The sequence below is a fragment of the Mobula birostris genome, chromosome 16 (genome assembly GCF_030028105.1).
Source record: "Mobula birostris isolate sMobBir1 chromosome 16, sMobBir1.hap1, whole genome shotgun sequence".
Taxonomy (NCBI): Eukaryota; Metazoa; Chordata; class Chondrichthyes; order Myliobatiformes; family Myliobatidae; genus Mobula; species Mobula birostris.
The window spans coordinates 30,175,144-30,194,060 of record NC_092385.1 but is presented as its reverse complement, the minus strand read 5'-3'; the positions used below and the strand labels follow the sequence as shown (position 1 = coordinate 30,194,060).

Genomic DNA, 18,917 nt, shown 5'->3' with positions numbered 1-18,917 from the left:
TAACCAGGATGAACTGATCACTTGCTTCGGTAGGCTCAAATAGACATTTTGCTCACATACAAGTTTTGTTCATGATTACAGGACTGTAATTACTAGGTCTAATAAACCTGAACTCTGAATGTTTGACTCAAATGCACAAAAACAAAAAGGGAAAAAAAAACTTCTTGGTCGTTTGATTTGAACAAAGCAGAACTGTCCCAAGTCTTACCTTCTTATCTTTACCTATAGAACCTAATTCCTGATTTTAGATATGTTGAAAAAAATCTGTCTTCAGTTTAAATGACTTGAATGAGCTAGCTTCCACAACCCTCTGAGGACTCCAGAGATGCACTATCCTCTAAGAGAAGAAATTTCTGTGTTTCAGTTTTAAATGACTCCCTCTTATTTGTACCTGTTTCTTCTAATTTGAGACTGTCTCATGAGGAAGTATTTCCATATCTAAAGATCACCCATCATTCTTCTAAACTTCACAAAATACAGACCCAATTTCTAAAAGCTCTCATGATAAGCCAATCTTCTCATCCGAGGTATTAGCCTAGTGTATATCTTTGGAACTGCTCCATATCCCTTTTTTTAAAATGCATGGTCTCACCAAACACTGTATAATCATAACAATACTTCCCTTTTTCTAAACTCCAGTCTCTTTGCAGTACTTTGACTTATCTATTTTTGTGCCTACCTGCCTGTTAACTTTTTGTGAATCACATACAGGAACACCAAATCCCTACGTACTTAACTCATCTGCTATTTCTCTCCATTTAGATTCCACTTATTGATGCGCATAACCTCATCAGCTTCCAACTTTAAACTTAACTTGCTGAGTTTTTGCCAACTCACCCAAGAGAAACAAAAGTTTGCTGTGAAGTTTCTGAGGGCCTCAGTCCTCTTTGGGTCCAATAGCAAAGTGCCAACATCTTGCCTTGCCCTGTACTTAAAGCTGGGTGATCTGCCTGCTGAACCTAAGTCAGGTCAGGGACAGTGACTTCATTCATTTCAATGTAGAGCAATAGCCATGAGGGACGGAGGGAAGTATACACTAAGGTTTATATCTTTTTTTTTTAAGTAATTGAGTTTATTTAAAGTTTTTAATTGATTTTACATGATTATAAATAGGCTTTTGAATGTATCTCAGTGTCAGATTCATTCACAAATTTTCAAAATAATTTTGACAGCGTTGATAGCCAGAGGTTCTGATTTATTATTTCAAATAGATTGGATAAGGACGTCAACTGACAGAGTGTGGGTGACTTTGAAGCTTTAAAGCCAAGAATACAAGTTTTAGTGAACAACTTTACTCTCCAAGTAAACAACTTTTTCTTGCTCTGGAGTTACAAATACTGAAAGTGGTCAGATAATGCAATTACAGCACGCCAGCAATCAGGTTGTCACGAATCTGCCTGATGAGCCACTGGTCATCACCTGATCATCACATGGCAGCTGGTAGAACCTATAGGCTGATTTATACTTGTGTGTCAACTCCACACTTTAGCCTACGCAAGTGGCCTATGCGCGTTGTGAGCATTTATACTTGTGCGTTGGTGTGTCTGTGTCACTCTGCAATTCAGGCACGTCGCGCATGCACACACATCTGCCCATGCAAGGCTTCATGGTCATGGTAATCTTTCTCGGGGTAAACAAGCTTAAAGCGAGCATCTTTTTTCATCAAAGGGAAATGTGTCCTCCATAATTTCGGAGGTCTGTAAAGCTTTATGGAAAGCATTGCAGCCAGAGTTCTTTCCCTGCCCTTCAGTCGCCCAATGGGAAGCTATTGCAGTATAGGAGGAAATGCAATGTTACCAAGTGGACCAATCACAGTTGTAGCGGTCTGCGTTGCTGCAACGCGTAGTTACATTTTGGGAGAGGTGCGCATCAGGCTACGGTGTAGGGATCCGTGTAGGCTCTGCGTAGGGTTCGCAGCGACGCCGTACCTACAGCATCAAGTTGACGCACAAGTATAAATCAGCCTCGACCCTTAACATTTCACAAAGACAGAAACCATGTATGAAAGAGCATACATATGGTCTCATTAAGTCTGAACTTAATGAGACCCTGACCCCAACAAATTACGGATCTCTTACCTACTCCCTCTAGATACACATATCCAAATGCTGAATCAACTTTCTTGAATAAACGAGACAATAAGGAGCTGCTTGACACAAGCAAGCTACAATGCAATGTACAGAACTTGTAAATGATCATAAATGCGGTAGCATCTACAGGTAAAAGCATAATGATTACACAGGGAACAGAGGATAGTTCCATGCAAATAAAGCCCAGTCACTTTTAACAGCATTGATTCTCAGTATGTTTGATGCAGGAATAACAGAAAAATATATTTTTTAAAACCACAATAGTCTTATAGATAGCCACTTCTATCCAAAGGATTGATTCAACTTTTCTCTAGATCTTCTCTGGATGCCTTTATATATAGATAAATAGTAGCAAAAGTTCTCATTCAATTATATATGGTCAATGTGCAATGTAGAAACACTAGCATGGTGAACCAAAGTTCAATGGCGGGGCTTAATCTGCCCTTGTTATCATTTTGTGCATTTAGCCACGCAACAGAGTAAAATGTCTGTTTCGCGGCATTTTATCTGGACATCCAACCGTCTGCATTGCTGATAGTTTCTGTGTGCAGTATCATGAAAGAGGGGAAATCATTGCGATAATCAAGGATGCTACACAACTTGGATCCCTCCTGCTTCTGAGAGGAACTGTGATCATCAGAAATTCTCCACCAGCAATATCAAGTAACTTCTACTCCAAACCACATTATCTGTGAAGAAAACAAGGCATTTTCAGCCTTTACCATCAGTAGGTGGTAGCAGGAGGTCCAAGTTCATCTACTGGTGCTTTCTTTGATAAAAAGATTACAAACTAGAATATTTTAACATCCTAATAGGCTATTACATTATTCCATATAATAATATCTTAATTAACATTCCATAATACTCTTAGAATTAATTCTCATTTTTAAAAAATAAAATGCATTGATGATTGATCGGTATTTATTGTTGGGGCTTCATGTGATGTCAGAAATTCTTAAAATTTGACATAGGTTTACTATACACAACCTAGAAAATATACAGAGCTATTTAATAATACAGCAAAATATTACTTACAATCAGAGGACCACGGTTGTTTTCACGATATTTATTTTGGAAGAAAATATACACCACTGTAGCTGCCAACGAATAGAGAAACGCAAAGACTGCAATGGTGACAAAGAACTCAGCAGATGAGGAGTAGTCACCTATCAGAAACAGACGCTCCTGCCTTTTGCCTTCACAGGTGGGTGCATCGAAATACACTTGGTGTAACCTGAAAATACATATCATAGTATGACTGAATTACTCTTAGCATTTTTATTAGAATGAATATTGTTTATATGATATTTCATTTACTAAAATATACTTAAGTTAAACCAGAGTGGATAACACAATTTGACATTATTTTGGCCACAATATTATTTGTTGTGTATCTCTCTCCTTGGTTACAGCTAGATTTACAGCAAACAAGTGTACTTTACAGCAAAGTCTATTTAAGCATTTTGTTTTTAAAAAAGAGGTTCTACACATTGCAGTGTACAAAACTTGCAGATGGTCGTCTATAGGCAAAACCACCATAATGACTTCAGCCAAACACTGTGAGCAGAGGACAGTTACATACAAATTATATGCAAAAGATAAATCGCAGTCACTTTTAACAGCATGGGTCCTTGGCATGACTTATGCAGGAATGACACAAATATCTTTTTCCCAGCAATAGTTTTATCATAATAGCTAGCTAGCTTCTCACAGTGCCTTTAATCCCATAGTTGAGAATTGCCAAATTGTCCATTAAGCCTGGCTCTAAATTTAAATTCACTAATAAAACTTTAAACATCACATATCATCTTCTGAGCATGAAATTGTTGAATTCTTTGGAGGTCAAGTTGGAAATCACTTGTCTAGGGTTTGTAGATTTAATGTTACCAAAGGCTACAATTGTGGGAACCTGGAGCAACAAGCAATCTCCTTGTGGACCTCAGCAGGTCATGCAGCATTTGTGGGAGGAAAGGAATTCTTAACATTTTGAGTTGGTACGATCCAACCTGAAAAATCAACAATTCCTTTCCTCCTGCAGATGCTGCATGACCTGCTGAGCTCCGCGAGGAGATTGCTTGTTGCTTTGTGGTTTTGATCTTTCCTGCTACTGAATGGACTGGTCTCTAAATGAGTCCCAAGTTATGGAGGGAGGAGATCATGGCTGACCTTGCTTAAGATTTAAGTCATGCATACCGCCAGGTTCAAGGAAAGCTTCTGCCTTGCTGTTATGTGACATGTTCCTTGTATGATAAGATGGACATTACACTTCATAATCTAACCTGTTATGATCTTAGACCACAAAGCCGTAAGATACAGGAGCAGAATTAGGCCATTTGGCCCATCGAGTCTGCTCTGGCATTCCACCATGGCTGATCCGTTTTCTCTCAGCCCCAATCTCCTACCTTCTCCCTGTATCCCTTCATGCCCTGATCAATCAAAAATCCTTTTAGAATGGAGCCAAGATCTTGGCCTCCACAGCTGCCTATGGCAACGAATTCCACGGATTCACCAATCTCAGGCTTAAGAAATTCCTCCTCATTGCCATTCTAAAAGGACACTCTTCTATTCTGAGGCTGTGTCCTCTGGTCCTAGAGTCTCCCACCATAGGAAACATTCTATCCACATCCATGCTATCGAGGCCTTTCAACACTCGATAGGTTTCAATTCGGTCAGCTCTCATTTTTCTGAACTCCAGTGTACACAGGCCCAGAGCCATCAAGCACTCTTCATATGACACACCGTTCAATCCTGGAATCATTTTGGTGAACCTCCTTTGAACCTTCTCCCAGATCTTGTACTTTACTATCTACCTCCTGCATTTTCTCCATAGCTGTGCACTTTAATCTGCATTCTGTTACTGTTTTACCTTGTACTACCTCAGTGCACTATGTCATAGCTTGATCTGTATGAAGAGTATGCAAGAAAAGCTTTTCACTGTACCTTGGTACAGGTTATAATAATAATTCAATAGACCTGCTCCTATAAAGGACTTCATCACTAAAATGAACTTAGATGTGACAAAAGCCCAGCACATACCAACAGACTGAAAGTTTTTCCATTTTTTTATTTAAAAGTACAGATTTTGCAACACTTTTTTCATAACTTCTTGTAATGATTTGGTCATTGAAACTTGCAAAATGGAAAAGTTTCTCAATTATGGTTGTATATTGATGTTATTCTTTTTAAAATCCAAACAACAAAACTTCGAAGCAAATGTTATTATCAGAGTACACATATGTTACCATATACAACCTTGAGAGTCCTTTTTCCTGCGGGCATACTCAACAGATCTATAGAATTGTAACTTTGACAGGATTAATGAAAGATCAGGCAAAGTCTAGAGTATAACAAACTGTGCAAATGCAAATATGAGTAAAAAATAATAAATAATGAGAACATGAAATAACAAGCTAAAGATTCCTTAAAGTAAGATCATTGGTTGTGGGAACATCTCAATAAATGAGTGTAGTTACCCACTTTTGTTAAAGAGCCTGTTGGTTGGGGGTAGTAACTGTTCTTGAACCTGGTGGTGCAAGTCCTTAGGCTCTTGTAGTGTACCTTCTATCTGATGGCAGCAGTGAGAAAAGAACATGGCCAGGGTGGTGGATAACTTTGATGATGGATGCTGCTTTCTACGGCAGTGTTTCATGTAGCTGTGCTCAATGTTTGGGAGGGTTTTACCCATGATATATTGGGCAGAATCCACTACCTTTTGTCAGATTTTCCGTTCGAAGGCATTGGTGTTCCTATACCAGGCTGTGATGCAGCCAGTCAACACATTCACCACTGTGCATCTTTAGAAGTTTGCCAAAGTTTTTGATGTCATGCTGAATCTCTACAGACTCCTAAGGAAGCAGAGGTGCTGTGGTGCTTCTTTGCAATTACATTAAAAAATAAAGGGTCCAGGACAGGTCCTCTGAGATAGTAACACCCTGGAAGTTAAAGTTACTGACTCTCTTCACCTCTGCTCCTCTGATGAGGTCTGGCTTATAAACTTCTGATTTCCCATTCTTGAAGTTTACAATCAGTTCCCTGGTCTTGCTGACATTGAGTGAGAGGTTGTTGTTATGACACCACTCAGCCAAATTTTCAATCTCCCTCCTGTATGCTGATTCATCACCACCTTTGATACGGCCCACAACAGTGGTGTCATCAGCAAACTTGAATACAGTCATTGGTGTAAAGTGAGTAGAGCAGGGGCTATGCACACAGCCCTGTGGTGCACCTGTGGTGATGGTGATTGTGGAGGAGATATTTTTGACAAGATGTCAGCATAGGTAGAAAAGTGACAAGAAATAATTATGGGATATAAAAATGATCCTATTTAAAACAAGATAATACTGTAAAATTGTGTTTTTGCAGTGCTTTGGGAAAGGTTAGGATTTAGGATATCCTATAAAGGAAACCTACTATACAAACGTGGCCTTTTTTAACATAAGTGCTAAGCAATGTCCATCTCTTTTAAAGGTCCATCCAATTTCCTTTAGCATTCAATGGTATTATCATTGCATAATCTTGCACCATCCCTCAGGCTCCCCATTGAACAAAAACACAATACAATCAGTAACATAAATCCTATAAATTTCTGTGGGAAACAGCTCATCCTGTCACCAGCCAAAGACTTTCAGACCATATGCAAAATGGAAGCAAGGAATGGGAATGAGGGGATAATCTCCATTTGCCTGGGAGAGTGCAGTACTTAAAAACCTCAACACCATCAAAGCAAAGCAATTTACTTGATTAGATCATCCAGCATATTGACTATTCTTTCCCCCTGCTACCACAGTCTATGGCTGCAGTGTTTACAATCTACAAAATGTAACTGCACTCGCTCACCAAGTTTTCTTTGGCAGCTTCTCCAAGTACCAGGATCATTATTAACCAGAAATCCAACAACAGCAAGGTTATGGGGACACTACCACATGTGAGTTCCCCATAAAAGATCTTTAGCATCCTGTCATTGAATTAAAGTTCAATTTTGCTGGATTAAAGTTCTCAAACTTCCCACTTAAGTTTAGGTACTTATCCAGAAGGAGAGCAATTAATCAATAATGTGTCTAACTGCCAGCTTGTCTAGGGCAACTAATTTAATGCCGGCATTGGCCAATGAAGCCCTCACTCAATTCATGGATTTCAAAAACTGCAGTTCCTCATTGTGAAAGTCCCACAATTTAATTCAATACCATTTGTCAGCCTATTAGTCCAATTGACAAAGTGAAGATAATCAGCTTCACTTAGTGGTAACCTAAGCAGTGCAACTTTTAGATGCTGTCTGAGTTTCATCCCATAAAAATAAAAGAAAGTATCCTGTTCTTTGAAAATCTATTAAAATCATGTATTTTGATTGTATGTTTCAGATTCCATCTCTGAATGTTACAGAAATATTCTGTTAAGTCTGGACAAAAATAGATAAATCAACTAGCAGTATTATTTATGACGTGTTTACACACAGACATCATCATTTGCTTTGTATTTATATTGACCCAGTGTGGAGAGGTTGCAGACATTTCACTCATGGAAAGCAGGATCCCAAATTCAATCTTGGTGATAGTTTGCACGTAGGTTTAGCACCAGCTCTGCAGGATCTATCAGAGCTAAGTGGAAGGCATTTCATTTGGGTTTGATAAGGACAATCACACAGCTCTGGTGTTGTCAGGCCAATGTAGCTGAAAAATCTATTGCCCACCCATCAAGTGGAAAACCTTTTTTCCTAGTTTGTCTTGGTCATCAAGTTATTGAATTATTTTATCTTAAAATAGAAACATAGAAAACCTACAGCACAATACAGGCCCTTCAGCCCACAAAGTTGTGCCGAAAATGTCCCTACCTTAGAAATTACTAGGATTAGCTATAGCCCTCTATTTTTCTAAGCTCCATGTATCTATCCAAAAGTCTCTTAAAAGACCCTATTGTATCCGCCTCCACCACTGTTTCCAGCAGCCCATTCCACGCACTCACCACTCTCTGAGTAAAAAACTTACCCCTGACATCTCCTCTGTACCTACTCCCCAGCACCTTAAACCTGTGTCCTCTTGTGGCAACCATTTCAGCTCTGGGAAAAAGCCTCTGACTATCGACACGATCAATGACTCTCATCATCTTATGCACCTCTATCAGGTCACCTCTCATCCACCGTCGCTCCAAGGAGAAAAGGCCAAGTTCACTCAACCTATTTTCATAAGGCATGCTCCCCAATCCAGACAACATCCTTGTAAATCTCCTCTGCAATAGTTCTATGGCTTCCACATCCTTCCTGTAGTGAGGTGACCAGAACTGAGCACAGTACTCCAAGTGGGGTCTGACCAGGGTCCTATATAGCTGCAACATTACCTCTCGGCTCCTAAATACAATTCCATGCTTGATGAAGGCCTTCTTAACCACAGAGTCAACCTGCGCAGCTGCTTTGAGTGTCCTATGGACTCGGATCCCAAGATCTCTCTGATCCTCCACACTGCCAAGAGTCTTACCATTAATACTATATTCTGCCATCATATTTGACCTACCAAAATGAACCATTTCACACTTATCTGGGTTGAACTCCGTCTGCCACTTCTCAGCCCAGTTTTGCATCCTATCAATGTCCCGCTGTAACCTCTGACAGCCCTCCACACTATCCACAACACCTCCAACCTTTGTGTCATCAGAAAACTTACTAACCCATCCCTCAACTTCCTCATCCAGGTCATTTATAAAAATCACGAAGAGTAGGGGTCCCAGAACAGATCCCTGAGGCACTCCACTGGCGACTGACCTCAATGCAGAATATGACCCGTCTACAACCACTCATTGCCTTCTGTGGGCAAGTTCTGGATCCACAAAGCAATGTCCCCTTCGATCCCATACCTTCTTACTTTCTCAATAAGCCTGGCATGGGGTACTTTATCAAAATGTCTTGCTGAAATCCATATACACTACATTTACTGCTCTTCCTTCATCAATGTGTTTGGTCACATCCTCAAAAAATTCAATCAGGCTCGTAAGGCACGACCTGCCCTTGACAAAGCCATGCTGACTATTCTTAATCATATTATACCTCTCCAAATGTTCATAAATCCTGCCTCTCAGGATCTCCTCCATCAACTTACCAACCACTGAGGTAAGACTTACTGGTCTATAGTTTCCTGGGCTATCTCTACTCCCTTTCCTGAATAAAGTAACAACATCCGCAACCCTCCAATCCTCCGGAACCTCTCCCGTCCCCATTGATGATGCAAAGATCATTGCCAGAGGCTCAGCAATCTCCTCCCTCACCTCCGACAGTAGCCTGGGGTACATCTCATCTGGTCCCGGTGATTTATCTAACTTGAAGCTTTCCAAAATCTCCAATACATCCTCTTTCTTAATCTCTACATGCTCAAGCTTTTCAGTCTGCTGCAAGTCACCACTACAATCACCAAGATCCTTTTCCATAGTGAATACTGAAGTAAGGTATTCATTAAGTACCTCTGCTATTTCCTCTGGTTCCATACATACTTTCCCACTGTCACACTTGAAAGGTCCTATTCTTTCACGTTTTATCCTCTTGCTCTTCACATACTTGTAGAATGCCTTTGGTTTTCCTTAATCCTGCCCACCAAGGCCTTCTCATGGCCCCTTCTGGCTCTCCTAATTTCCTTCTTAAGCTCCTTTCTATTAGCCTTATAATCTTCTAGATCTCTAACATTACCTAGCTCTCTAAACCTTTTGTAAGCTTTTCTTTTCTTCTTGACTAGATTTATTACAACCTTTGTACACCACAGTTCCTGTACCCTACCATAACTTCCCTGTCTCATCTCCACACAAATATCCCCTGAACATTTGCCACATTACTTCTGTACTTTTCCGCAAGAACATCTGTTTCCAATTTTAGCTTCCAATTTCCTGCCTGATAGCCTCAAAATTCCCCTTACTCCAATTATACGACTTGTCTGTTCCTATCTCCCTCCAATGCTATTGTAAAGGAGGTAGAATTATGATCACTATTTCCAAAATGCTCTCCCACTGAGAGATCTGACACCTGACCAGGTTCGTTTCCCAATACCAGATCAAGTACAGCCTCTCCTCTTGTAGGCTTATCTACATATTGTGTCAAGAAACCTTCCTGAACACACCTAACAAACTCCACCCCATCCAAACACCTTGCTCTAGGGAGACGCCAATCGATATTTGGGAAATTAAAATCTCCCATCACGACAACTCTATTATTATTACAGCTTTCCAGGATCTGTTTCCCTATCTGCTCCTCAATATCCCTGTTACTATTGGGTGGCCTATAAAGAACACCCAGTAAAGTTATTGATCCCTTCCTTTTCCTAACCTCCATCCACAGAGACTCCGTAGACAATCCCTCCATGTCGTCCACCTTTTCTGCAGCCATGACACTATCTCTGATCAGCAGTGCGATGCCCCCACCTCTTTTGCCTTCCTCCCTGTTCTTTCTGAAACATCTACAACCCAGCACTTGAAGTAGTCATTCCTGTCCCTGAGCCATCCAAGTCTCTGTAATGGCCACCACATCGTATCTCCAAGTACTGATCCACGCTCTAAGCTCATCCACTTTGTTCACAACACTCCTTGCATTAAAATAGACGCATCTCAAACCTTCGGTCTGAGCGCGTCCCTTCTCTATCACCTGCCTATCCTCCCTCTCACACTGTCTACAAGCCTTCTCTATTTGTGAGCCACCCTCCTCGTCCCCAGTCTCTTCAGTTCGGTTCCCACCCCCCAACAATTCTAGTTTAAACTCTCCCCAGTAGCCTTAGCAAACCTCCCCGCCGGGATGTTGGTACCCCTGGTATTCGAGTGCAACCTGTCCTTTTTGCACAGGTCACACCTGCCCCAAAATAGTTTAATGTAAAATAATGTACAGAATGAATAAAGAAAAAGAAATTAAGCTACAGGATTAAGTGAGATAAGAGAGAAAGGAAGCATTTAAGAGTTTAATTTTTTATCCCCTGTGATGATTAAATTCTTCATAAGACTCCTCATTTGTAAAGTTAATTTTCAAAGCCAGGTAGATCGATTAGGATTGAGGCATACTAAGCCATTTAATAATCACTTGTGCTTGGATGGAAAAACCCAAGCAATTTCCAGCAAATGTAGTTGGTATCTATCACTTAGTTATTCTACCCTTAGGGTGTGCAATCTGTTTCATACTAAATCCCTCTACAAGCAATTGTTGTGAGAGTTTCTGGAGGGGTTGGGTAATTCAGGCTTGAAAGTGGTCAATTTCCACGTTTAACTGAACATCTAGGATGTCAGATATCACTGCTCAATTTACTTATTGATAAGAGCGGATTCTGAAAGATCTATTTCTTACATTATTTATTTCTTTGTTGTTTATTGTAGAGACACTGCACAGTAACAGGCTCTTCCTGTGCCACCCAATTACACCCATGTGACCAATTAACCTATCAACTGGTACGTCTTTGGAATGTGGGAGGAAACTAGAGCACCTGGAGGAAACCTACACGGTCACCGGGAGAATGTACAAACTGCTTACAGGAAGCAACGGAAATTACTTCTACTGAAAGAACTCTAATCACCACTGTAGTTATTTATTTAAAATCTCACACTCTTTGTAGATTTCTTACCACGACTACAATCTTTTTAACTGTTAATCTGATTACTACATTACTTGAACTAATTTTAATAGTGAAATTATTTCTCTGTTCTGGAGAGAAAATTAATAATAAAATTTTATAAGAAGGTCACAATAACTGAAGATAATAATCACATGGTAACGTACAAAATATGGCTGGAATTGGCTGGAAATTTATTGAATAACAGTAAATCCTCTCTCATCATCATCAGGGACCTGACCAACCCCTTCTAAATGAGGCAAGAATTCCCATGCATCTCCTCCTACATTGACATCCTTTGCGTCGGAGAAAACAAGTGCAAACCTCTTTGCTGAGCATTTGCACTCCATCTGCCATGGCCAGCTGGAACTCTTGGTTGCAAACCATTTTAATTCCATCTCCCATTTCCTCAATGACATGTTTGCCCATGGCCTCCAACACTGACTGTTTGAGCACCTCATATTCTGCCTGGGTAGTCTGTGACCTAAAGCATGAGCACTCTACATTCCAATTTCAGGCAATCCACTTTCCCTCTGCCCTTTCTTCCCTCTCCTCGCAATCTACCCAATTCCTCCTATGTGCACGGTGGAGGGGGGAGGGTACAGGGGGCATTTGTTATTGTTTCAGATCAAGATGCTCTTATTTGAGTTGTTACTTACCTCAAGGAGATCGGTGATTTTTTTTGTGAGAATGATGTAATGGTCTTTTGGAGGTCACCTGAAGTGAGGTCACGTGATGACATTTTCACCTCGGGTATAAAAGGAGACCCCTGGGGCGACGCAGTTAGTTTTTCCAGTTAGAATGTCAGCTAGATACACTGCTCCGCTGCGTATTTGACGTATGACGCAGTTTTGATTTAAAACGGAGTTTTACGTTCTATTGTAAGGTACAAAAGTGTTGGGCCGGCATTTAACCAATTGCTGCTAGGTTTGTTGATGTATCTTTTCAGTAATATTGGAGAGTGAAGAGGGGAACCTGAAGGAGTTGTTCTGCAGTTTTGGAGAGGATGAACCATTATTGAATTCGTTCAAGAAAGAGTGATCTGCATGAGATAGCCTCTGCTAAAAGCAGCAGAAAAGGCTGTGCAGCATCGAGTATCCAGAGGGAAAGGTCAGTGCCTTTAAACCGTTTTATTTCCGTCATCATGAATCCTGCGGACAAGGCAGGATCTGGCTGGGATTGGCAGTGATGTTGTGTCTTCGAGGAATTCTTTACTTCAGGAAAATCTCTCCTAATCGATTGTATAAATCTCTTGGACTTTCAAATTTACCATTCTAAGAACCGTGTTTGAATTTACCACTTTAAGAACTGTTTTTGTATTTATCGCTTTAAGAACTAGTACCGAGTGGCGGTTTGTTAAGTGGTGGCGTAGCAGTTTACTTCCGGTTAAGATTTTTGTTTGTTTATTTTTTCTATATTGAGCAGAGTTTAATAAATGTTTGATTGTTTTTATAAAACCTAACTCGATTGATATTCAATGTTGCCGATCACGTGACAGAGTCTTGATATTTTGTGGATGGGGGAATCTGTGAAGAGTAAACAATTCCTAGAGGGTGGTAAAAATTTGAAACGATCATTCAGAAATAGCAAAATCCTGCTAGACCAGAGGTTCCCAAACTGGGGTCCATGGACCCCTTGCTTAATGGTATTGGTCCATGGCATAAAAAAGGATGGGAACCCTTGCGTTAAATCATTTTTTAATTTTTATTTTGAGATTAATAAATTTTGGCAACCAAAGCTATTAAATGAGAGAGAATGGGTTTAGATCAGATTTGGTATCATTAAGTAGTACAACTGGCTGGAAGGGGTAAGAAAAGAATATAATTTAAGCATAGAATATTCTTTCCAGTCTTCAACTCTCTTATTTTTGTTTGAATAATTTTAGGCTGAGCAGAAGTTGGCTGTGAAAGAATGTAGAGGAGTTTAAAAAGGATATTGTACGTCCAAAAACCTCTCTGGTGCTATAGTACAGTAGTGAACCCACTTTCCACTTCTTCCAATCAGCCGAGGGTTTCAGCAGTACTGGAAATTCTACTGATTGTGGTCGCCGCCACTCAGATGATTATCATGATCTCCATGCCAACATCAGACCTGCCCAAGTTTAACTAGTCTTATTAGGTCCATTTACTTGTAGTTCATTTGCCACAATTATTTCCCAAGCCAACATGGCAAGAGTGGACACAGATGATATGATGACACGATCACATGCCCTTCTGCCTCCAACAGTCACCAAACACAGCCCTCAGTCTAATGTAACTGAACAGAAAGAATTCAGGCACAGGCCCATGCAGTAGCATCAGCGTCTGTCTCTAGCAGGCTCATCTCAAAACCTGAGTTCAGATGAAAAGACAAGGGCGATGGTAGAAGAAGATACATTAGGGACATTTAAGGAACTCTTAGATTGGCACATAGATGATAGTAAAATTGAGGGTTATATAGGAAGGAAGGGTTAGATTGATCTTAGAGTAGGTTAAAAGGTTGGCAAAACATTGTGGATCAAAGCTTCATACTGTGCTCTAATCTTTTATGTTCTCTAAGACCTTAAGACCATAAGAATATAGGGGCAGAATTAGGCCATTCGTCCCATCAAGTCTGCTCCGCCATTCAATAATGGCTAATTTATTATCCCTCTCAAACCCATTCTCCTGCCTTCTTCCCATAACCTATGAACTCCTAACTAATCAAGAACCTATAAATATAAATATAAATATATCTGCTTTAAATATACCCAATGACTTGAACTCCACATCCATCTGTGGCAATGAATTCCACAGATTCATTACCTTCTGGCTAAAGAAATTCCTCATCCCTGTTACAAAGGGACATCCTTGTATTCTGAGGCCCTCTGTTCTTAGACTCCACACTATTGGAAACATCCACTAAATGGCCTTTCAATATTCGATAGGTTTCAATGAGATCCCCCCCCCACCCCCGGCCCATTCTTCTAAACTCCGGTGAGTAAAAGTCCAGAGCCATCAAACACTTCTCACATGTTAACCCTTTCCTTCCTGGGGTCATTTTTGTGAACATCCTCTGGACCTTCTGCAACACTAGCACATCTCAAGGGTCCCAAAACTGCTCACAATACTCCAAGTGCAGTCTGACCAATGCCCTATAATTTTCAACACGTTAACTCTCTTTTCCAACTGCGCATGCTGTGCATCCAGAGTGAGTACTTGCAAAATTTTCTGCTTTTATTCCAGCTGAATATTGTGCTGTCAGATGCTGAGAATTATCAAAGTCAGAAGAACTTTCTTTTCAGTTCACCAGTCAGCTCCCTTAGTTACTCAAGATGCTCTCTTCAACAGGACTAGCTGGGAGTAAAGAGCTTTTAATTACAGAATGGCAGCAATGGGGAAACACTCTGGCAAGATGCACTGTACAACAATCTAAAATTATTCTGCAATTAGGGTAATTCTGCATGTAACTTCATTTTTGCAACGATCTGCAGAAAAACAGGAAATGGGCTGAAAACAGGGAAACAAGGAGGCCAAATATCGATCGCTAAAACACCTGACCAGATTCTATGGTCAACAGTCCATGGGACATAGTGGGACAAATATCTGCACTTAATGTTGTAGCTCCATGCCCATTCATGCTTTGTTACCAGTTGGTAGCACACCCCACCAGGACCTCTTTATAATAAAGTCCATTACCAGTTTCTGAAGCATTCTGAAGCATTAGCCAATGAAAAAATACATAGAGCCTTAGTTTGAATTATTGTGATGAAAAACTAAATTCTGATTTCTAGAGGTTATGAGCTTCATGAGATCAAAGGAGATTGGATATGGAAAAAAACAAGTTGAAGTTTGTTTCAAACACATCAGACTAACCTTTTCAGTATACAGATCTGCTTTTATTTTTACTTTTACAGTTCAGCAGATGTTCAGAAGAAGACATTGTCTGTAAATTGGAGATACCATTATAATTATTTTTCTGTTTCTATTGTGAAAAATATTTTGGAGGGTAATTTTGCTCATCAGGCTTGAAGTGTCAATAGTGCTGACAGAATGAATTTCCAGTACACACGTATAGTTAAAACATCAGATTCTTGTAAGTCAGAATTTATATAGGTAAATTACAAATTCAAACTTCTGCTTAAGGCACAGTGTTCTGAATTCATAATACTAGCCCAAAGACACCTATTTGCAACTTAGTAAGTCATGGGTGTTTTTATCTATAAATTTCAGCCTAAAATTAACAAACTAATAACTAATAATAAATAATAAATAAAATAATTAACTAGGAATGAGTTAACATTTTCCATCTTTGTGGGTGCACCTTAAAGTAGTTAGTTCCTCGATGTTCAATACAACAAGCTCATTAAAAACCTTCTATAGTAGTTTGCTTGTTTCACTTTCTTTAAATCATACTCCTATTTCTTCAGTAATTCAAATAAAGCTAATTATTATCCAGTTCTGTGTGTTTTGGTCTGATTATTTTTCCACATGTACCTCACATTTCTTTGCAACATAGGAGACCATTCAGTCCATTGAATCTATGACATATCTCAGAGTATTCCCATTATCCCAGTTATTTCCCTGTAACCTATTCCCTCCTATATGCCAATCAACTCGCAACATCACCTCACCCTTCTCCCACCCACCAATTATTTTGTCATCCACGTACACAACGTACATCAGCCAATTAACCTGCCATCATGACATTGGGATGTAGGAGTAAAATGAACCCTCCAGACAAAATCCATGCAGCCCAAGGGAAAACGTATAAACTCCACCTGAGTTCAGGATCAAACCCACACTCCTGGAGCTATGCAATAACAAGGACTAGTGCCATCCACTAATGAGCAGGAATTGAGACAAATATTTCAGTATCAATCTCCATCTACAAAGTTTAATACTTAATTCTGAACAACTCTTCTGTCACAGGGCCAATGTTTGGACATTAGTACCAAACACAAGATCATATAAGGAACTAAAATGGATCATAAAGAAACTTGGTGATGAACTTAAGTTTTTGTTAAATCTAGTTCTTTAACAAGAATGGCAGAGCATATATTATATATAGACTTTCAGCCCATGATGTTGTGCTGACCTTTTAACCTACTCTAAATCAATCTAACCCTTCCCTCCACTTTTTCTATCATTCATGTGCCTATCTAACAGCCTCTTAAATGTTCCTAATGTATCTGCCTCTACCACCACTCCTGGTGTGGCATTCCACGCACTCACCACTCTCTGTGTAAAAAACTTGCCTTTGACATTCTCCCTATACTTCCCCCTAAGCAGTTTAAAATCATGCTTTCTTGTATTAGCTATTTCTGTCCTGGGAAAAGGTCTCTCGTATTAAGTAATCTATTCTGTGCAATAATCTTTATACTGAAATCTTTATACAGAAAATGGATAATTAGAAATGCATTTTTAACCCACAATGGGCTTTGGACAAGTTATAAACAAACCCTGAACTCACTTCTCTAACTGAGGGCAGTGGTGTCATTCAAATAAATGGGTCCAAACAAGATGCATCGCATGAGAAAATCAACATGAGAAAATCTGCAGATGTTGGAAATCCAAAACAGCACACACAAAACACTGGAGGAACTCAGCAGGTCAGGCAGTATCAATGGAAAAAAGGAAAGAGTTTGGGTTGAGACTCTTCTTCAGGACAAGATACACAGCTACATGGCCACATATGAGAGCACCCCACTGTATAGCTCAGCATCTTATGAAATGCCCCGGACATGATAGCGAGTTCAAGAGCAGAGGGAGAGGTCAAACTTGTGTACATCTGATCTCCTCTCTGGGTTCCCAGCTTCTATTTTGAAGCACCCATGGTTGGACATCGGGAACACATTGATATCACACCTCAGGTAGCTAACAGCTTTCTACGAATATCAGTGCCATTGTTCCACCCCATTGACTAGGACATCTATATATTCTTGCAATGTCAGTGGTAATGGTTATTTGTTCATAAATTTATTTAACGGAAATTTTAAAATAACAAAGAAACAAATAAGCAGCATTTGCTTTTTTATTCATTCTGTATCTATATCTATTCTGTAGAACATTTAGCATTGGAAGCCAAAATTAAACAAGTAATGCATCTGCCTGCTGTGAAACTGATGGCATGACCATCTTGTCTTCATACTTTTTGTTCCAAGAATTGGACCAGAGAAATAACACTCATTATACAAATTTACAATGCTTTTTCATGCCCAGTGCCATATAAAATAGTCCCTCAGGGTTGTTTCTCTCTGTGTTTCATGTCTTTTTGTTTTTAAAAAGGCAAGTTATAATGATCCAGAGAAATAAAAGTCTGAAAACTAAAGCTAAGTTATAAAAAATGTTGCTTTACCACTGACATCTTTGGAAATATTTGGAACAATTCAAAGAATGTTGCTTAATTTATATTATCTTTCTTTTTCCAACTTTTTTTTCTGTGTTTTTGGCAATAATTGCATGAACTGGCTGAAATTAGTTCTGAGCATTCAGGGGAAATAGAAGGTATCAGGTGTGATTATTAAACCTGTTCTACTTAAGTCTATAAAGAATGTATCAGTCTTGCTTTGGTTTTACATTTGTCAAGGATAAATTTTACAAAGTATGTGCAAGTATTTGCAGAACAGGGGTGAAAATGCAGAATGATGACTTGTATTACTGCAAGGCATTTTGTCTTTCTTACATGGTGGATCAGGAAACTATCTGTAAATAGATGCTGTCCGATTTGCAGCCTACTGAAATAACTAGGATGAATATTAAGTGATTTCTATAATGACTGGACAAAATAATCCCCCAAATTATATCCTGAGCAATTGAGCTGAAGATAACCCAAAATGTATGCTTACCTATTTCCCCCTCAGATACACAGTACATGCATAAACTGACACAGTGTTAAAAATCTGTTTCTATTTCAAATTTCTCTATTTCATTTCTAGCTATTAATTATTACATTCATATACTAATCATTTAAATACATATTTTAATTTCACTATTTTTGCCTTAGAACAGTACACTATAAGACAAAAATTACCTAAGTTACAAAACATATATATAGTGCTAAAGAAGAATAATAAAGTACTGTTCATGGGTTCATGGACCATTCAGAGATCTGACGGTGGAGAGGAGGAAGCTGTACCTTAATCACTGAGTGTGGGCTTTAGGGTTCTGGACCTTCTGCCTGATGGTAGTAATGAGAAGAGGTCATGTACCAGGTGGTGAGGGTCCTTAATGATGGAACTCACCTTCCTGAGGCACCAGCTCTTGAAGATGTCCACGATGGTGAGGAGAATTGTGCCTGTGATGGAGCT

At 39.5% G+C, this 18,917-nt stretch overlaps 1 protein-coding gene across 1 annotated transcript in view; it reads right to left on the bottom strand.

The window, feature by feature from the left end:
• The window catches only part of synpra (synaptoporin a), a 320,849-nt gene that overhangs the window by 56,823 nt on the left and 245,109 nt on the right, over window positions 1–18,917 (bottom strand). Inside the window, exon 4 of the mRNA XM_072280118.1 lies at window positions 3,126–3,324. Within this exon, the coding sequence (XP_072136219.1) occupies window positions 3,126–3,324 (199 nt within the window). The remainder of the gene's footprint in view (window positions 1–3,125; window positions 3,325–18,917) is intronic.